The 22,223-nt window shown below is 34.9% G+C and overlaps 1 protein-coding gene across 1 annotated transcript in view; it reads left to right on the top strand.

Annotated features, from left to right (window-relative positions):
- The window catches only part of EFCAB13 (EF-hand calcium binding domain 13), a 174,298-nt gene that overhangs the window by 11,189 nt on the left and 140,886 nt on the right, over positions 1-22,223 (top strand). The window contains exons 4-9 of the mRNA XM_044389151.3: positions 6,184-6,298; positions 8,693-8,823; positions 9,596-9,678; positions 11,685-11,828; positions 17,753-17,827; positions 21,631-21,774. Of these exons, the coding sequence (XP_044245086.2) occupies positions 6,184-6,298; positions 8,693-8,823; positions 9,596-9,678; positions 11,685-11,828; positions 17,753-17,827; positions 21,631-21,774 (692 nt within the window). The remainder of the gene's footprint in view (positions 1-6,183; positions 6,299-8,692; positions 8,824-9,595; positions 9,679-11,684; positions 11,829-17,752; positions 17,828-21,630; positions 21,775-22,223) is intronic.

Below are 22,223 nucleotides of genomic sequence, written 5' to 3'. Positions count from 1 at the left end.
CAAGATTGCTTTGACCCTTTGAGGTCTTCTGCGGTTCTATACAAAGTTTAGGATTATTCTATTTCTGTGAAAAATGCCACGGGAATTTGGATAGGAATTGCATTGATTCTTTGGATCACTTTGGATATTATAGACATTTTAACAATATTAATTCTTCCAACCCACAAACACAGAATATCCTGCCACTTATTTGTGTTTTCTTCAGTTTTTTTTTTTTAAATTAATGATTTATGGTTTTCAGCATACAGATTTTTCACCTCCTTGGTTAAATCTATTCCTAAATATTTTGGGTTTTGATGCTATTGTAAATAGGATTATTTTCTTAATTTAGTTTTCTGATGGTTTGTTGTTAGTTTATAGAAATTTCTGTAACTGATTTTTGTATATTGATTCTGTATCCTGCAACTTTACTGATTTATTTATTAGTTCTAACATTTTTTTGATAGTCTTTAGGGTTTTCTGTATAAAAGATCATACCATCTGGAAACAGACAGTTTAACTTCTTCCTTTCCAATTTGGATGCCTTTTATTTCTTTTTCTTGTCTAATTGCTCTGGCTAGGATTTCGAGTACTATGTTGAACAAAAGTGGTGAGAGTGGGTACGCTTCTCTTGTTCCTGATCTTAGAGGGAAAGTTTTCAGTTTTTGACTATTTAGTATGATGTTAGCTCTGGCTTGTCATATATGTCCTTTATTGTGTTGATGTATATTCCTCCTATACCTACTTTGCTGAGATTTCTTATCATGAAAGAATGTTGAATTTTATTAAATGCTTTTTTTGCATCTTTTAGATGATCATATGATTTTTATCCTTCATTTTGTTAATGTGGTTATGTTTGGAAACACCTCAATTCTCCTATATTTCTCCTTTACTATCATACTACTACCACACTCATAACACTTCTGACACCAAATGTGTAGGTTTTTCCCGCACCAAGCCATTCTCTGACACCAGTTGGATGTCCTACAATTTAACTCAATTCTAATACTATGTACCTAGAGATAGCATCAGATCCCACAGAGTAATGGCTCAGTCCTAGGAGTCTGCCCCACACCCCCCACTTCATATGCCAATCTCAAGTAATGAGTTTGCAGGTTCCCTACAACTTCTGTTTGACTTAGATACAAACCAGAGGTTCCCATGACCCCTCCTTGGGTTTAGTTAATTGCTAGAGCAGCTCACAGAACTCAGGGAAACACTCATGTTTACCAGTTTATTAAAGGATATGACAGCATACAGATGAATAGCCTGATGAAGATCTACACAAGTGAGATTTGGGAGGATCCCAAGCATAGGAGCTTCTGTCCTCATGGAGTGGAGTTAGGGTGTGTCACCCTCCCAGTCTGTGGATGTGTTCACCAACCTAGAATCTCTCCAGAGAGGGCAGATGGGGTGGAAATGGAATTAATAATTGATCATGCCTACACGAGGAAGCCTCCATAAAAATCTCAGTAGTATGGGGTTCAGAGATCTTCCTGGTTGATGTAAACATCCACATACCAGGAGGAGGGCGATGCACTCTAACTCCACAAGAACAGAAGCTCCTGTGCTGAGATTCTCCCAGGCTTTGCCTTATGTATCTTTTCATCTGGCTTCATCTGTATCTTTTATCATATTTTTAAAATAAATTAGTAAACATAAGTAACTATTTTTCTGAGTTCTGTGAGCTCTTCTGGCAAATTAATCAAATCCAAGGAGGGGCTTGCAGGAACCTCTGATTTATAGCTGATCAGTCCGAAGCATAGGTACAACCTGGAGTTGTGATTAGCACAAGTGGGTTGGGGGCAGTCTTGTGGGACTGAGCTCTTAACCTGTGGAATCTGACAGTATATTCAGGTAGACAGTGTCAGAATTGAGTTAATTTGTAGGACACCCAGTTGGTGTGGCAGAGAATTGCTTCATGGGGGGGAGGAAGGGGGAACCTCACACATTTGGTGTCAGAAGTGGTGTGAGTATGGTCGTAGTGTGAGAGTAAAGGAGAAACACAGAGGAATGAGTTTTTCCCTATACTGTGGTCTATCACATTTGCCGATCGGTCTATGTTGAACCATACCTGCATCTCAGAAATAAATCCCACTAGATCATTAATGTACTGTTAGTTTGGTTTGCCAATATTTTGTTGAGAATTTTTACATCTATGTTTATCAGGGATATTGGGCTGCAATTTTCTTTTCTTGTAGTGTCCTTGTCTGGCTTTGCTATCTGTAATGCTGGCTTCATAAAATGAGTTTGGAAATGTTCTCACCTCTTCAATTTTTGGGAAGAGTTTGGGAAGGTTTGGCATTAATTCTTTAAATATTTAGTAGAATTCACCAGTGAAGCCATCCTGGACTTTTCTTTGTTGGGAGGTTTTTGATTACTGATTCAATCTCCTTAGTAATAATTAGTCTTTTCAGATTTTCTGTTTTTTTCATGATTCAGTCTTGTATGTCTCTAGAAATTTAGATATTTATGTATTTGTTCTACATTATCTAATTTGTTGGCATATAATTATTCATAGTATTTTCTTATGATCTTTAGTATTTCTGTTATCAGTTGACTGTCTCTTTATTTCTTATTTTATTTGTTTGAGTCTTCTCTCTTTTTTTTTAACTCTAGTAAAATTTGTTAATTTTGATTATCTTTTCAAAAAACAAGCTCTTCATTTCTTTGATCTTTTCTACTGTCTTTTTAGTCTATGTTTCATATGTTTCTGCTCTAATCTTTGTTACTGCTTTTCTTCTGTTAACTCTGGACTTAATTCTTTTTTTCTTTCTTCCAGTTCCTTGAGGTATAAAATTAGGTTGTTTATTTGAGATCTTTTTTCCTTATATAGGCATTTATCTCTATAAATGTTTCTCTTAGAACAGCTTTTGCTGCATCCAATGTCTTGGTATGTTGTGTTTTCATTTACTTTGTCTCCACAGATGTTTTTTATTTCTCTTTTGATTTTCTCCTTGAGCCATTGGTTGCTCAGGAACATGTTGTTTAATCTCTACAATAGTGATTTTTCCAGTTTTTTTTCTTGTAATTAACTTCTTGTTAATTACCTTTGTGGTCAGAAAAGATGCTTGATACAATTTCAGTCTTCTTAAGGTTTTAAAGACTTGTTTTGTGGCCTAACAAATGATCTGTCTTAGAGAATGTCGCATGTATGCTTGAGAAGAATGTGTATTCTGCTGCTGTTGGATGGAATGTTCTCTATGTCTGTCTCTATAGCTCCATCTGGTTGATGGTGTGGTTGGAATCCATTGTTTCCCTTTGTCTTTCTGTCTAGTTGACCTATCCGTTGTTGAAAGTGGGTTATTGAAGTGTCTCTTACTATTGCTGCATTGCTGTCTATTTCTTTCTTCAGCTCTACTAATATTTGTTTTGTATATTTAGGTGCTCTTATGTTGGATGCATAAATATTACAATTGCTATATCCTTTTGATTAATTCATCTCTTTATCATTATATAATGACTCTTGTTTGTCTCTTGTTACAATATTTGGCTTAAAAACGTGTATTGAAATTTATTTTGTCTAATATAAATATAGCTACCCTGCTCTCTTTTGGTTTCCATTTGCATGTAATATCTTTTTCTATCCCTTCACTTTCAGTCTATTCTTGTCCTTAAAGCTGAAGTGATCCTCTTGGAGGCAGTGTATATTTGGGTCTTTTTTTTTTCTTTTAATTTATTCAGTCACTCTATGTCTTTTGATTGGAAAATTTAGTCCATTTGCATTTAAGGTAATCATTGATAGGTATGGACTTACCATTGCCATTTTGTTGATGGTTTTCTGGCTGTTTTATAGTTTCTTTGTTCCTTTCTCTTGCTGTCTCCTTTTGTGATTTGATGATTTTTCTCTAGTGATATACTTAAAATTATTTTTATTTTTATTTTTAAGTAATCTCTACACCCATTGTGGGGCTGAAATTTACAACCCTGAGATCAAAAGTTGCATGCTCTACCAAATGAGCCAGCCAGTGATATACTTTGATTCCTTTCTTTTTATCTTTTGAGTATTTACTATAGGTTTTTTGCTTTGTGGTTACCATAAGGCTTTTACAAAACATCTTATAAGTCTATTTTGAGCTGATAACAACTTAACTTCAAAGGTATATAAAAGTTCAACATGTTTACACCTCCCTCTCATTTTATTTTTGATGTCATGATTTACATCTTTTTATATTGTGTATCCATTAACAGATTATTGTGGTTATTTTTAATACTTTTTCTCCTTTCACTTTTATATGAGAGTTCTATGTAATTTACCTACCACCATTATAATAATAGAGTATCCTGAATTTAAGTATATACTTACCTATATCAGTGAGATTTATACTTTCATTTGTTTTCATATTACTAATTAGCATCCTTTCATTTTAGCTTGAAGAACTCCCTTTAACATTTCTTATAAGGCCAGTCTAGTGTGATGAACTCCTTTCACCTTTTTTTTGTCTGTAACACTCTTTGTCTGTCCTTCCATTCTGAAGGACAACTTTGTGGGGTAGAGTATTTTTGGTTGGCAGTTTTTTTCCCCCTAGCACTTTGAATGTATCATACCACTCCCTTCTGGCCTGCAGGTTTCTGCTGACAAATCTGATAGTCTCACGGGGATTCTCACTATTCCCTTGTGTTAGACGACAAAAGGCAAGATAATTATTTCTAGAACACCATAATAAAATTGTCTCCTAGGAAGGAACGGGAGGTGGTGGAAGTGTTCCTTTACTTTCTTTCATTAACATTGTATAAAATAGGTTAACACCTGGGGACACACAATGCCTTAGAGGAAGTGCAGGTCTGGGAAAGGAAATGTACAGGTGAGCCTGGAGCATCTGGTGCTACAGAAATGAGGAAACTAACAAAGACTCCTATCAGGGATGCATCAAAAGGGCTCAAGAGCCTACTTGAAGAGACTCCCACCACACATGTGATAATTAGGGTGTTAATAAGGATAATAATTACAAGGAAGTAAGATGAATTTAATGTATGTAAATCCAGGTGTACAAAATGATATAAAAATTATTTTGTCACTATTGGAGGTTACAAGTGAGCCAAGTCATTGTTATGAAAAGTGGTAAATAAAGGAAAAGAATAAAGTAATTATCCTGCCTTTCTATATGAACTATACAACTGAGTAACGAAATAGTACCCAAGAGGAAATTTTTCTTTATAGAAATATTCTAACTAATGAGTAAAGAAGGAATGATAGATTTAGGTATAAATATTTTATAGTCCCTGATGATTTGCTGAGTCTAGTTATTATGTATAGGTATAGCAGCTAATACCACAATTAGAGAACCACTTGTACATTTTATGCCTCCCAGTGGAAAGCACCAGCATCTATATAGTGGTTTTGCTGAAAAAACAAACAAAAAATGTTAATCTGAGTAAGGTTTAAAAATCCTACAACCAGGGATGCCTGGGTGGCTTAGTCAGTTAAATGTCTGCCTTTGGCTCTGGTCATGATCCCAGAGTACTGGGATCGAGTCCCACATGGGGCTCCTTCCTCAGTGGGGAGCCTCGTTCTCCCTCGGCCTCTGCCTGCCGCTCCCCCTGCTTGTGCTTTCTCTCTCTCTCTCTCTCTCTCTGACAAATAAATAAATAAAATATTTTTTAAAAATCCTACAACCGTGGTGATACAATTAGCAAAATCCAGACTGGAAAATCTGTAAGACAAATTGCCTGGGGAAGATGATGATGATGATGATGATGATGATGATGATAAATGACATGGTAGAAGAACCTATAGATAGATGGAGATTTTAAAAGACACATCAACAAGCTGTAATGGGGACCTTACTGAATCCCGATGAGAAGTGTTAAAAAATTTTGACATTTATGAAACAGTTGGAAATTTGAACACTGACTGTGTTTGATAATATTAAGAAATTATCGTTAATTTTTTGGGTGTCATAATTGTGTTTTAAATATATTTTTAAAAGAAAAAACACCCTGTAGAAATTCATACTAAAATCTTTACACATGAAATAATATAATGTTGGAATTTGCTTCAAAACAATAAGAAATGGGAGTAGGGATGGAGATACAGATGAAATAGGATTGTCCATTGTTGAAGCTGGGTGATAGGTACATGGGAAGATCATCACATTACTCTGTCTACTTTCGTATATGTTTGAAAATTCTGCAAATAAAAGATGAAAAAAGAAAAAAGAAAAAAGCAATTCGGGAATTATTCCAATTTTCTTTGCAATTTAGGACTGAAACATCAATATTCCTATGTGGAGAAGAAAAATCCTCTGAGTTTTCAGGAGAAAAAAAGGTCAGGAGAAAGAAAAGTTTACAAGGACAATTGCATACTAAAAGAACTGAGGTAAATAATGATCTGGAAATATTTGTTTTACTTTTTGTGTGGTTTTTAGCTTTCAAACATTCCATCACATTTTTGTTCAAGGACTGAGCTGTCACAATTTTTTTTAATAATAATTTTTTTTATGTTATGTTAGTCACCATACAGTATATCCTTAGTTTTTTATGTAATGTTCCATGATTCATTATTTGCGTAAAACACCCAGTGCACCATGCAATATGTGCCCTCCTTAATACCCATCACCAACCTATCCCAATCCCCCACCCGCCTCCCCTCTGAAGCCCTCAGTTTGTTTCCCAGAGTCCAGTCTCTCATGGTTCATTCCCCCTTCTGTTTACCCCCTTCATTCTTACCTTCCTTAATTTTAAATATTTCCTCCTCTTACTCCTCTTCTTCCTCCTCCCCTCCCCCTTTTCCTTTTCTTCTTCCTTTTCTTTTTCTTTCTTTCTTTTTTTAATGTAACAAGGTATCCTTTAGAAGAATATGATGTTTTCCCCTTCTTCCTCCATTAGACCTTTATTTTTATTACTGTGCTCTCTGTTGGTACTTCTGCTGTTATAACAGTTAACCAGGCATTCCTTGGCTGGGGCAGCATAAATTCAGTCTTGGCCTCCATCTTGCTCTGTATATGGTCTTCTCACTTGTATTTGTATCTCAGGTCTCCTTCTGCCTTTATAAGCACATCATTGTAGATCTCATCTTGAGATCCTTGACTTTGTTCCATCTCCAAAGACCTTTTACCAGATAAAGTCACATATATAGGTTCCAAGGATTAGGATATGGACGTATCTTTTTGTGGGGCTGCCATTCTACCTACTGCATTCACTATATGATGTACTTAGAGATACTCTCTTTTGTCTGGATAATTTCTCCCATCTGTTTTCTAGTTTTTCTTTCTCTAGCTGAATCTAATCTGCAGCTTAACCTATCTATTGAGATTTTAATTTCAGTGCTTATATTTTTTTACTTCTAGAAATTTTATTTGGTTTTTCTTATAATCTGCCTTCTGTTATGTTCTTTGCTCATGTTCCATAGTTGCTTCAAGATTGATATCTGATAAACCTAATGTAAAGTCCTTCGGGGATCTAAATCTGTTTATTGCTTTGTCTGATTCTCACTCATTAACTTATATCCTATATCTCAAACTATATATTTGATCTGAATCTGTGGGAATCTCATGATGACTCTGGATTTAATGTACCCTTCTACAGGAGAATTTGAATTCGCTTCTGCCCTGTACTTCAGAGGTGTTACAATCATGGGACCACTTTAAATGAATTTTTTGGTTTCTATTTTCCTGGCCCATGTATTTAGTGTCGATTTGAGTTCTACACTCCTGTGTGGGTAGAGCTATAGCTCTAACTAATCGAGAAGAGTATTCTCTCTTCTCTCTCTCTCTCTCTTTTTTCCAGCCAAGAGCTGAGACAAAAACAGATTTTACTCTGCATACTTCTTCTGTTGGAGGAGAAATTTTTTTTTCTTCCCCCCCCCCCCCAAGCCTATTCTTGCTGGTAACATTGCCTTTCGATAATTTTGGCTCTATGTGGGATCTCAGTACCAATTCTTACCAATCTTGTCTGGCTTCAGAGTCTTCTTTCTACATTCTGCATGGTCTTTAAAAGACAAGGATCTAGATCCCACATAAAATCGAAGACACCTAATATTATAGTCCTCATTTTCTAAAGTGACACTTTTCTGTCTACCTAGCTACTTGCTACTTTTGAATCATGTTTATACATACATGTAGAATGGATCGTTTTCTCAATCATAAGGATAATTTAAAGCATAACTACCTGTGTTATTTGGTTGGGTTTCTTTTTTTCTTAAGATTTTGTTTGTTAATTTGTGTGTGAGAGAGAGAGCAGAAGCAGGGGGAGCAACAGGCAGACGGAGAAGCAAGCTCTGCTGAGCAAGGAGCCTGACGCGGGACTCGATCCCAGGACCCCTGGGATTGTGACCTGAGCCGAAGGCAGCTGCTTAACCAACTGAGCCACCCAGGTGTCCCGCTACCTGTGTTATTGGAATAACTGTTTTGCTTCTTTACATTATTTTGCTCATACACTCAAAGCCTATATACGTAGCCTTGAATCTGGTGGTCTTGTCTTCACTGTACCCCAGATTTGCCCTGCTCTGTAAAATCCATTATTATAAATTGACATAATAATATTAATTAGGAGACAATTTAGTCACATACTTAGAAAAATGTGGCTTTGCAAAAGAATATAGTTTATTTCATTTTTTAGTATATGTAAACTAACGTCCTTATGAAAAGCAATTTTACATCAATGCGGAGCCTAGATATGATATGAGGAGCCTATCTTACAAGAGGTTTATTCTCCAGTAATGCTGGTTTACCAGTGTGATCTCAGGCACCAATGTTCTTGTATTTGGCTCTAGATTGCCTCTTCCTCAGTGAAGCCATCGAAGGAGAAGATGACTAGGGAAGAAAACTCTTTGTTCAAGCTGCCGAATCAGTACAGTGTTCACAAGACTTTATCACCCCTTTGTACATCTTCCTCAATTATTCGGTATTTAAGTCATTGATTTTCTACCCTAAATGTTGTATTCAGACTTGGGGTTTTTCTTTTTGGAATCATCTATCCTTTCCACATAAAGTATGCATAATAGTTTGTGCAAACTAAGCCTCTGCTCTTAGGAAGGATGGTGTAGAGCTGAGCCCACTGTATATGGAAATGAAAGACTTAGAATTGAATCCTTATTGACCTCACATGCTAGCTTAGGCTGTTGTACAGTTCACTTTATATCTCTGGGCCTCAGTCTCCACATCTGTACAAGAATCTCTTACTAGGTGGACTCATGAGATTTCTTCTAACACTAACATTTTATGATTTCAGTTACTTACGTGTTATGGTATTAGATAAATCATCTTTTCAAAATGTTTTTACTGACAAGTTGTGAAATCTGGGATTCTTTGCTGTTTAAAGATATTCTTGTTTTTCCTTACTGTAATAAATTTGCTGTGACTTAAATTAAGAGTAGCAAAAATTGGACCACAGCCAAAGGATTGTGGGTCATGGGCACTACTTACTGACCAGGGTAAATTCTGCTCCATAGAGCATCTAAAAGAAGCAAGGTGGGAATTCTGGGATGAAGAATATATAATTCATTATCACTTGGACAGTTCTTTAAGAAAAGTTTTTGTGGAGTAAGACACTGGAGAATCTCAAGCCATTGATAGGTTTGTTACTGTTTTAATGGAAAAATGGCATGAATATTTTGTGTGTTTGTGTGTGTAGTTTGTTTTTGTGCTGCTTTCTAATGTGGCTATTTCTTTGACAGGAAACGGGAAATGATTTCTAGCCTTTACAAGACATTATACAATGAAATACCTCAAGGAGACTTACACTCACAAGAATTAAGTGGTAATAATAGGTTCTAGAATTTCTTGAATTAATTTCCTGATTGTGTGCTTTATTAGGAATTGTTTCAGTGGTTAGTATCTCTTTCTTTACTCCTAATGGCATATGATATTAGCTGTATGTAGCCTGTGAGCAAGGCATAAGTAAACTAAACTAAGTATTCATGAATATCTTCTATCGTATTGATGAGATAGGCAAAATATAACATATGTGCTTATTCTAGTTCAGAGTTTTTTGGGAAAAAGTCTGGATATTAATCCAATGAATATATTAGCACTGGAGTCACTGATTTTACTGGGATTTAGTTCTTGGTATTTTAATGTTAAGAATCATAGTACACTTCACTTCTTGACACTGAGTTCTCCCATATCCTGGGCCTCTCCTCTCTATTTATGGAGTCATTTGGCTATTTTTCCTTTTACCTCAATTCCAGTCATCATATTAGGCATTTTTTAAAAAGTAATCTCTATGCCCAATATGGAGCTCAAACTCACAATCTCAAGATCAAGAGTTGCATGCACTAGAAACTAAGCCAGCCAGGCACCCCTATATTAGGCATCTTTTATCCCCCAGTTTTATTGGAATATAATTAAGATGTAGCACGGTATACATTTAAGGTGTGCAGCATAATGACCTGACTTACATACATTGTGAAATGATTACCGCAATAAGTTTAGTTAATATCCATCATCTCATATAGATACAGAAAAAAAGGAAAACATTTTTCTTGTGAGGAGAACTCTTAGGATTGTAAACAACATCCATGGCCTTCCCTTCATTGGAGAAAATGCCTTTTCATGTGACTAATCCCTTCACTCTTGATTTTCTTCCACTCAGTTTTCTTCTACTTCCTCAGGGACTATGTCAATTATTTTTTAAAGATACATTTATTTATTTGAGAGCGAGAGAGAGAGAGAGAGAGAGAGTGTGAACAGGGGGAGGGGCAAAGGAAGAGGGAGAGAGAATCTCAAGCAGACTCCCTGCTGGGCATGGAGCCCATGCAAGGCTGTATCTCACAACCCTGAGATCATGACCTGAGCGGAAACCAAGAGTTGGACGCTTAACCAACTGAGCCACCCAGGTGCCCCAGGACTATGTCAATTTTATACTCTGTTTTTCAAAGAAGCTTCTTCAAAGAGTTGTTTCCCTTAATTGTTTATTTACTTCCCATTTCACTGAAACCTGGTTTCCATCTCCAATACTCTATTAAAACTCCTATTATTAAAGTCATTATTATTTTAACCTTTCTCTGATATTTAACCCTGTCATCTAGCACCTCTTTTTCTGAAAATTATTTGTTATATCTACTGAACTAAATTCAGTTCAGCAGACATTTTTTGAGGATCTGTCCTGAATTAGACACTGGCACTTGAAGAATGAAAAATCTTGCCCCCCAAAAGTTGACAGTTTAGTGAGGCATATTAACATGCAAACAGTCACAATACAAAGAGCTTTGGCTGAGATACATACCAAGTGATATGGGAGCATGGAAGAAGGATTTAACGTTCCCAGGTAAAGTTGTGGAAGGCTTTTCTATGTGAATTTTGCATGACTTCCTCACAGTTTCTGAGAGTTCTTTAGGAAGCTTGTAGACTTAGAGGCCATTCACCCTAGACAGACCTAAATAAGTCACAAGATCCATTTTAAAGCAAAGGATTAGAACACAGAGATTTGCTCCTCTTTCTTCTATTTTTTTTTATTTTTTTATTTTTTTTAAAGATTTTATTTATTTGACAGAGATAGAGACAGCCAGCGAGAGAGGGAACACAAGCAGGGGGAGTGGGAGAGGAAGAAGCAGGCTCACAGCGGAGGAGCCTGATGTGGGGCTCGATCCCAGATCGCCAGGATCACGCCCTGAGCCGAAGGCAGACGCTTAACCGCTGTGCCACCCAGGCGCCCCCCTCTTTCTTCTTTTAGTGATTATTGTTGTTTTCCTTGAGAGAGGGTATAACAGGGATAAGGATAATTATTCATTTGAATTAATTAACTGTTTTGGTGTGTGTGTTTAGCACTTCAGAAGGCCTGTAAAATTTTCAGCAAAATTCAAAGTGGTAAGATTTATGTGAATGATCTGCCAACAATCCATCACACCTTGAAGATTTTTATAAGTGATTCAGAAATGCAAAAGGCACTAAAGACTATTGATATTGATGGTAAGTTTTATGTTTTCAATGTAGTTTAAGGTCTACAAACATAGAGATAAGTTATATGTTGGTCAGATTAATTGCAAATCATAGGAAAGCTAAGCTTTATAATATGTTATAAAAACTTTTTTTGCACATTTATGATAATATTAAAAATTGGGCCTCAGGTACATAATTGGATTGTTAATTACTGGATTGGCTTATGACATACTTTCATCAATATTTGGTATTTTTAGACTTTTAATTTTTGCTAATTGCGTGGTATAGGGATGGGATAGGGAAAATTTCTTAAGGCAAAAGTTTTTGAGTATAAAAGAACAGATTAATATGTTTAACCATATTAAAATTAAGAACTTTTATTTATCAAAAGACACCTTTAAAGTAAGAAGACAAGTTACAAACTTGGAAATATTTGCAATTCACAGAACTGGCAAAGGATTAGTTCACAGAATGTGTGAAGAACTCATACAAATCAGTAACAATCGAATAGAAAAATGTGTAAGACACATGGGCAAGTATTTCACGTAAAAGAAAATATGTATAGCCAATAATCATATAAAAATATGTTCCATCATCAGTAGCCAAGAAAATGCAAATCAGAATCCTAATAATTTCATTTAAAATCACCTAGAAAAGTAATTATTCCTTTGTAGTCAGTGTCCAATACTTTAATCAAAGAAGTAGATAATAGAGAACTGATTACATTTACAGACCATTCCAAGTTTGTTAAGGAGGAGAGACAAGTTTAGAATAAAAATGATCTAGATATATTGAAGGGATGGTCAGAAATAAAATAAATTCAGTACACATAAATGCAAAGTAATACGCTAAGATTGAAAGCATCAAGCTGCTCAAATATAAGATGTGGATTTATTATTATAAAGATTTGTAGATGGAAAATCCTAGGAGCAGTACAGACCACCAATAGAATGTTACTAAGCAATCTAATAGTATTGAATTGACAAGTTGTAATAGTTGCCATCGTATGTATGTATCCATCTGTCCATCTATTCAAGTCATCCCAACATTTTTTGAGTGTCTACTGTAGACAGCTTTCAGAGGGCATAAAAATAAAATAAATATAAGTCAAGCTTTTAGCAAGGTTAAGAAGCAGCTCTATTTTTTGACATGTTTATCCATATGTTAACTTTCTTGGCAGCTCTGGTTTTTCTGACATGGTAATTTATCCATATGTTGATTTTCTTGATGTTTTTTTTGAGATTTATATTAAAATAATTATTCAAAGTGGAAATAACTCGATTCTCTGGAAGCGCAGGAGAACGTAAAGAAGAAAATAAAACTGGTGTATAATCCCACTACATAAAGCCGAACTTTGGTATTTTTACATATATTTTTCTAGGATTTTTCTAAGCATGTGAGTGTGTGTGTGTGTGTGTGTGTGTGTGTAAGTGTGGTATATACACATGCATGAACACATAATTTAAAAAAATACACATGGACTCATATGCATTTTATTGTTACCCTTTACTGTTAACATTTTATGTTAGTCAACTTTCCATGTAAATAAGTGTAGATCCACACTGCCTTTTTAAATGGCTGTGAGTTATTCTGTGGGGCAGATCAAAAAACAAAAACAAATTGTTTTGAAAAATAACCTATATAACAAATAATCTATATAAATATAAATTATTTCTTATATATTTACAGTTACAAGCAGTGTTTTCTCTCCCATCAGATAAAAGATAGCTAAAATTGAAATTGCTACTTCAAAGAATGTAAAATTTTTAAGGTTTTTAGGTAATATTGTTATTAGAAATTCAAAGCAATAAAGCTATAGAGCTTTAGGTATTCAAGACGTTAGATGTAGTTTCTTCCAGTTACCTGAATTTACCATTGGGGAAACTGAAGGATAGAAAGATGAAAGTCTACTCCAACCTATTTTATTTTATCATATTTGTTTTTATTTTTTTAAATTCCAGTGTTGCTAACATATGGTGTTATATTGATTTCAGGTGTACAATATAGGGATTCAACAATTCCATATATTAATCAGTGCTCATCAACATAAGTGTACTCTTAATACCCTTCACCTGTTTCACCCATCCCCCATCCACCTTCCCTCTGGTAACCACCAGTTTATTCTCTTTAGTTAAGGATCTGTTTCTTGGTTTGTCATTTTCTACCCCCCTTTGTTCATTTGTTTTGTTTCTTAAATTCCACATATGAGGGAAATCATATGATATTTGTGTTTCTCTGACTGGCTTATTTCACTTAGCATTATACTCTCTAGCTTCATCCATGTTGTTGTAAATGGCAAGATTTCATTCTTTGTATGGCTGAATAATATTCCATTGTATATATATACCACATCTTCGTCCATTCATCTGTTGATGGACACTTGCGCTGCTTCCGTAATTTGGCTATTGTAAATAATGCTGCAGTAAACATAGGGATGTATATATGCCTTTGCACTAATGTTTTCATATGCTTTGGGTAAATACCCAGTAGTGTGATTACTGGATCATATGGTAGTTCTTTTTTTAACTTTTTGAGGAAACTTCATACTGTTCTCCGCAGTGGCCGCACCAGTTTGCATTCCCAACAATATTGCATGAAGTTTCCTTTATCTCCACAACATTGACAGTGCTGTTTGTTTCTTGTGTTTTTGAATTTAGCCATTCTGGTAGGTGTGAGATGATATCTCATTGTGGTTTCGATTTGTATTTCCCTGATGATGAGTGATGTTGAACATCTTTTCATGTGTCTGTTGGCCATCTGTATGTCTTCTTTGGAGAAATGTCTGTTCATGACTTCTGCCCATTTTTAAATTGGATTTTTTGTTTTTCTGGTGTTGAGTTGTATAAGTTCTTTATATATTTTGGATACTAGACCTTTATTGGATATATCATTTGCAAATATCTTCTCCCATTCAGTATGTCATATTTTTAGTTTTGTTGATTCTTTCCTTCACTGTGCCAGCCATCTTTTTATTTTGATGTAGTCCCAATAGTTTATTTTTTGCTTTTGTTTCCCTTCCCTGAGGAAACATATCTAGAAAGATTTTGCTATGCTGATGTCAGAGAAATTATTGCCTGTGCTCTTTGCTAGGATTTTTATGGTTTCAGGTCTCACATTTAAGTTCTTAACCCATTTTGAGTTTATTTTTGTGTATGGTGTAAGAAAGTGGTCCAGTTTCATTCTTTTGCATGTTGCTGTCCAGTTCCAACACCATTTGTTGAAGAGACTTTTTCCTATTGCATATTCTTGTCTCCTTTGTTGAAGATTAACTGACCATATAATTGTGTGTTTATTTCTGGGTTTTCTATTCTGTTCCATATATGTGTGTCTGTTTTTGTGCCAGTACCATGCTGTTTTGATTACTACAGCTTTGTAATATAACTTGAAATCTGAAATTATGATACCTCACATTTTGTTTTTCTTTTTCAAGATCGATTTGGCTATTTGGAGTCATTTGTGGTTCCATACAAAGTTAAGGACTGTTTTTTCTAGTTCTATGAAAAATTCTGTTAATATTTTGATAAGGATTGAATTAAATCTGTAGATTGTTTTGGATATTATGGACATTTTAACAATATTTGTTCTTCTAATCCATGAGCATGGAATGTCTTTCCATTTGTTTGTGTTGTCTTCAAATTCTTCAACCAGTGTTTTATTGTTTTCAGAATACAGGTCTTTTACCTCCTTGGTTAAGTTTATTCTTGGTATTTTATTATTTTTGGTGCAGTTATAAATGGGATTGTTTTCTTATTTTCTCTTTCTGCTGCTTTGTGATTAGTGGCCATTCAACCAATTTTAGGTGACATATGTTAGTTTAAATTTTTGTTCATTAATTTTTACATTGAAAAAATGTAGCCCTATTTTTGGGTAAATACCCAGTAGTGTGATTATCTTGAATATCTTGGAATTGGTGAGCCTTTAAAAATTGTGGTCACTCTAATGTATGGTATTATCTCATTGTGGTTTTAACTTGCATTTCCTGAATGATCAAATGATTTTGAACATACTTTCATGTGCTTATTTGCTGTTTATCTTCTGCCTATTAAAAATGTGTTTGTGTTCTTATTATTGCATTTTGAAATATATAATCTGAACATGAGTCCTTTACTGGGTATGTAATTAGTAAATATTTTCTTCTAGTGTATGGCTTGTTTTTTCATTTTTTGAAGAATGACTTTCAAAAAGTATGAAACTTCTGAAGAAGTATTTCTTTTTTGGATTGTGCTTTTGATGTTTTATCTAAAAAGTTTTTGTTTAACCCTGTGTAACATAGAAGTCAGAAAACAAGTCAAAGTAGTTGATTGAAATTTGTGCAGATGTTTCATTGTTTTTTGAAGGAGAAACAACTCTTAAGTTATTATACTGAAAAAGAAGTTTTGAGGCAGACAACTTGACAAACTTTCCAATATTAGAGAAAGTGTTTCTGTGGTTTAGAAATGAGAACAACTAAGCCTTGTCAATTTCTCTGACGGTAGAAGCCTGCAGACCACTGGAGGAACTGAAATGTTCTTTTATAGGTTACTTTGTTCAAATGACATTAAATTGAATTGTGCATTTATAATAATTCTCTTCCAAAATAGATAAACCCTTTCAAAGTTGGCCTCATTTGCTGAATGGGGAGGGAAATGACTTCATAGTTATTTAACTTGAAGAATCTTGAAAAATTCAGATGTTCCTTGAAACAGAGCTATGCTTGTCTAGAAAATGGGATTTAAGAACCCTGATTCTGTGTTTTGTCACACTTTGTAAATCTGGATTTTCAGCTCTAATTGCTATTAGACGTCATATGACCTATGCATTATCATGCAAAAAAAGTCATAATTTCAACTTCTCATTCAAGCCAATAAAAAATTTCTTACTGAAATTTTCATTTATACAATTTAGATTTATTTTTTTCCTTCTTTTAAGGAATAGGCATTACTTTTTTTTTTTTTTAAGATTTTATTTATTTATTTGACAGAGAGAGAGACAGCCAGCGAGAGAAGGAACACAGGCAGGGGGAGTGGGAGAGGAAGAAGCAGGCTCCCAGCAGAGCAGGGAGCCCTATGCGGGACTTGATCCCAGGACTCTGGGATCATGCCCTGAGCCAAAGGCAGATGCTTATTAACGACTGACCCACCCAGGTGCCCCAGAATAGGCATTACTTTTTGCTTGAGAAATGAGATGATTTGGGGAGGGCATAAGGATTGGTTTAATATTGTGCAATATTTTGTGCATTTGTTTTAATGCATTTTGTATGTATGTGTATGTAATGGGGGGGGGAGGAGGAGAGGAGAGAGGGAGATGGAACAATATGAGGCGAAGCTTTCATTAGAATCTCAATTAGATACACAATCTCCCCCAAAACCACTGGTATAAAGGGCTTTTCTAGAACACAATGAAATCAGTCTTAATCTTTCAAGGTAATGCCATTATGTATGTAAAATTGGCATGTTGCATGATTGTTTTACAAATATAAAAATTAGAGCTTTGAGCAAAGAGCACTGCAGTATCTTTAATTTTTTTTTTTAAGATTTTATTTATTTATTCAACAGAGATAGAGACAGCCAGCGAGAGAGGGAACACAAGCAGGGGGAGTGGGAGAGGAAGAAGCAGGCTCATAGCGGAGGAGCCTGATGTGGGGCTTGATCCCATAACGCCGGGATCACGCCCTGAGCCGAAGGCAGACGCTTGACCGCTGTGCCACCCAGGCGCCCCAGTAACTTTAATTCTAGTCTGTATCATTATTATTGCTGAACACTAATTACTGTATAATTACAATATGCAAATTTTTCTGATAAATTTTCTTTTTACAGTCTATATTTAATGTTAATGTTGACTACTCTTGTGTATAGACTATGGTATTCTAATATCAGTTGATTCTATTCACATTTTTAGTTTGCGTTTTTATCTCATGTTTTTAGTGAGTTTGCTAATGCAGTTTTTTTCCTTCTGTTTTTGAACCATTATTATAGTTAATGGAATGCTGGACTTTTCAGATTTCCTTAAGGCTGTGAATAATGTTTGTTATTTGGTCTCTCAAGATCCAGGTAAAAAAAATGATTCTTCAAATTTATAGAAGGGAATAATTTTGATTGTAACTGATTTTAAGGTGGGGTGGTTATATCAATTTACATTTTTTCCAGAATCTTTTAAGTACTTTTCCCCCCAGTAGTCCAGGTTGAGAAAAATTAGACATGAGTTATTTCATAAAAGGCACTAAAAAATGTGGATCACCTCCATGGTATCCTAATTTTCTTTCTCTAATCTCCATTGGATGCGCACAACTGCTAGATTAATTTTCTTAATGTGATTTTTGTCATGTCATTCTCCTGCTCAAAAATTTAGATGTTCTTCTTCTGATCAAATGAATGTAGTCCAAACTCTTATGCTTGGTGTCCTCTCCTTCTCATAATTTTGCTTGCCATTCCTCCTTTCTCTGTAGAATCTTTTCCAGGCAAGAACCCCGTGCTCCAGTTAATCAAAAATCTCTATACATACCAATTTCATTCTTATTTCTATACCTTTGTTCATGTGTTTTTCCTTTTTTTCCCTTTGAAGTCTCACATCTGTTTTCTTCAATATGTTAACAGTACTCTCTTCACTGCTTATATTTCTCCCAAAAAATTTCAGGTACTGATGGATCTCAATAAATGGCAAAGAAAGTGATTGGAAGAACTATTCATGTTAGTGATGGAAACAGTGCTTCCAAAAGTCTGAGATCTCTAGTGTTCATGACCTAATTTTAATTGTTCCTTGGTTTAAAACAAAACAAAACAAAAACTAAGGAACTGGTTGGAAAAGCCAGTTCCTTGGTTTTTCCATTAGGCAAGATCAAGTTCCTATAATCAATCCTTGATATTATATATTTTTGAAGTCAACCTCACTGTATTTTCTTAGAATCAAAAATATATGAATGTGATAGTCTTCATATACCTGGATAAGCAGGCAAAAGGCAAGAAAAATTTTAATGTTAATGTATTCATTAATGTAATAAATGTTATTAAATGCCTACCATATGCAGCAATTAACAATATAGATATAATGCTTGGCTTGGTTTTCTTTTGTTATTCTTTACTTCCTACTTGGCATTTTGATTAACTTCTATAGCCTATTACTTTTTAATAGCCACATGGTATCTGAAAAATGTAGATATACTATAATTTATTTATATAATCCTTTATTATTGAATATTTAATTGGCTCTAATTATCTTAGTATTATAAACAATTTCACAATGAATATAGCTTTTCTTATTTTTTTGTATTTTATATAGATTTATTTTTGTATTGTATTTACTATTTATATGCATGCCTGTATCTTTATGATGCCTTTGTAAGGCAAAATTAGTTGTCAGTTATTAGGTTGAAGAGAACCAGAGGGATCTGAATGTATATGCATTGGGGCATGCCTTCAACACTCAGACAGATAGTTTTCAACTTTTCCTTAGCCTTCACTTCCTTCTTATGTGTATCCTCAAGATACGCCAGAGGTGAGAATTCAGGACCTGCTCAGGTTTTCCTGGGTATGGCCCGATCCAAGGGTGTGGCCATCTGGATGCTCAGGAATATGTTCGAACTTTTCAAAGGCCTCAATGGACATCTCCCATATTTTCCTTTTAAGCTTGTTTGCTATCCTATTGTTTGCTCCAACTGTTTTTATTGACTTGGAAATAGGATCATGACATATTTTTGAGTGGAAAGATAGTAGACTACATGTACTATTTTATTTGGGTGAAATATTCACCATCATTGATATGCATAAAGAGACATAGAAGGGTATCCGAGTAGAATATTAATCAAAATGCATCAATTTTTGCACACCCTGGATGGGAATTTTTTTTTTTAAGATTTTATTTATTTATTTGACAGAGAGAGAGAGACAGCCAGCAAGAGAGGGAACACAAGCAGGGGGAGTGGGAGAGGAAGAAGCAGGCTCCCAGAAGAGCCTGATGTGGGGCTCGATCCCATAACGCCGGGATCACGCCCTGAGCTGAAGGCAGACGCTTAACCACTGTGCCACCCAGGCACCCGAGAAATATTTTTTTAAGATTTTAAGTAACCTCTACATCCAATGTGGGGCTCAAACTTACAACCCAGAGATCAAACGTCGAACGCCCTACCACCTGAACCAGCCTTAATGACTGAGCCACCCAGGCGCCCCTGGATGGGAAATTTATGTTGCTTTTATCTTTATTCTTTGTACAGTTGTGGGTTTATTTGACTTTTTAAAATTAGTATGTTATTGGAAGAGCAGCAATGGCATTGAAGAGCAAAGCTTCAGGATTTTTTGTTGTTGTTTGTTTCAAATTTTATTTAAATTCTAGTTAACATGTAGTGTAATATTGGTTTCAGGAGTGGAATTTAGTGATTCATCACTTACATATAACACCCAGTGCTTGCTCCAACTGTTACCCACCACTTCAGGCAGTCATAATGTTAACTAATTGCCTCTGGTTGTTGTTGATGAGTACTCCCAGGGAAAAGACTCTGCACTGGGCAAGCTTTGAGTCAGGTCAGATAAGGACAGTTTTGCAAATAGAGTCTTTGATGGAACCACCAAACAGGTCTGATAATGACAGTTCTTAGGGACTGGGGCTTTGAAGAAGTTCTAACCTCATTCTTCTCCATTTGGCTGTCAGGCTGCTGTTTTTCATCATGATTGTTGGCTCTCAGTTTTCAAGGTTCCTGGGAAGCTGGGATGATGAAATGGGAATATGGCAAGTTAAAATGCCACAAAGTTCACTGTTACTGAGATTCAGCCACTTTTCTTGAAAAAACACTCTTTGGATTGCTGTAAGCCTTTGATTTATATCCAGAGTTTTGAAAACAGTTGATTCTGACAATTTTTGCCAGTGTTCTTATTGCTTTTATGGAGGAGAGGATTCTCAGAGGTCCTTCCTCAGCCACTTTTGCTCACTTGATCAATAACTACTAGTTGAATGAATGAATAATGCCCAGTTCTTCCTCCCTGTCTGTGCAAATCTAAAACCTTGCGGATCATTTTGCTTGCTATATCCTGAATTCCAAGAAAGTGTGGTCTGACTATAAAGTGATTTGCTCTCTGAATTGATTATGGGAATTGTGTTTCCTTATCAAATTAAATTAAGGGATGCAGCGGTCTGAGGAGCACTTAAATTCAGCATTAGGACCGGATATCAATCTGTTTAGATTTTAAGGAAGATATTTGTTTAGGGAAGATTCTCTCATTAATATGAATATTTTCTTCTAACTGGGTTCTTTCCAATTCATTTTTGATACTAAGGACTGTTAGCATAAGAAAATGAAGTTTCTATGGAGAAATAGAAGACCTTTTAATAGTGGTTAAACCATTGCTAAACTCTTTGTAATATGATAAAGAATCTAAAGAGTAATTTTGCATCTACTCCATTCTTCTCTCTTTTATACTGTTTTTTTCTAAATTACATTTTTAAGCAATTAATGATGCTCTCAAATTTTGATTTAAGCTGCCTTGCTATTATAGATTATACCACTGGTAAGAAACTATTTTAGTTAAAAGTTTTAACTAAGAGGTGAATATAGTGTAATGAGAGAACCTATACCTTTTAGCACAATGCCCATAGCTTTTAACACAATGCTCAGCATATAAATAGCATTCAGTAAATACCAGCTATTATTGCTAATATCGTATCGGTAGTGATGATAGCAAAAATTATATTTTATACTAAGAATGTGGTCAGAATTGAGCAAATGCGTACTTGCAGGTAAATTTTTAGAAAACCCTATGCCTATGTTATTTTCCCCTGGTAGGTTATTGACACAAAATCAGCTCTTCCAAAAAAAGCTATCGGTTCTTATGGTAAAATAATTTCTTTGTTTATTGTATTTTTGCAGCATTCCAGAATGCCTTGAAGATTTTCTGTAGGATAAAAAGTGGTCGAGTTGCAACTGATGAACTGGCTGCTGTTTTGGATAGCATGGATATCCCTGTAATCCCTGAAACTTTTCAGGAAGTGATAAAACATGCTAGTATAGACAGTGAGTTATTTGAATATATATATATATATATATATATATATCTTTCTTGGATATTAGTTTTCTTTTTTTTAATATAATAATTTTTTATTATATTATGTTAGTCACCATACAGTACATCCCTGGTTTTTGATGTAAAGTTCGATGATTCATTAGTTGCGTATAACACCCAGTGCACTTTGCCATCGTCACTGCCTACTGGTGTGTATGGTAAGAGATAGTCTAGGAAAATTAAATGGGTATTTCTAAAATTGTTATATTTTGGTATGTTTGGTAAAAATCTAAGAGAAAAATAGTTTTATTTTCTCTTCAAACTTACCTCTCTTTTCCAATAGTCATTTCTTGTCTGTGTAGAGATGGTTTCTGTAGTGTCAAGGGCATTTACTTCACAGGTTAGGAGACCTAAATTTTTTGAATTTTTAATTCTTTTAGATAGCTTTGATTACACAATC

This window comes from Ursus arctos, unplaced genomic scaffold (genome assembly GCF_023065955.2).
Source record: "Ursus arctos isolate Adak ecotype North America unplaced genomic scaffold, UrsArc2.0 scaffold_24, whole genome shotgun sequence".
NCBI lineage: Eukaryota > Metazoa > Chordata > Mammalia > Carnivora > Ursidae > Ursus > Ursus arctos.
Note: the sequence above shows the minus strand (reverse complement) of the source record. Positions and strands in the feature narration are given on the sequence as shown.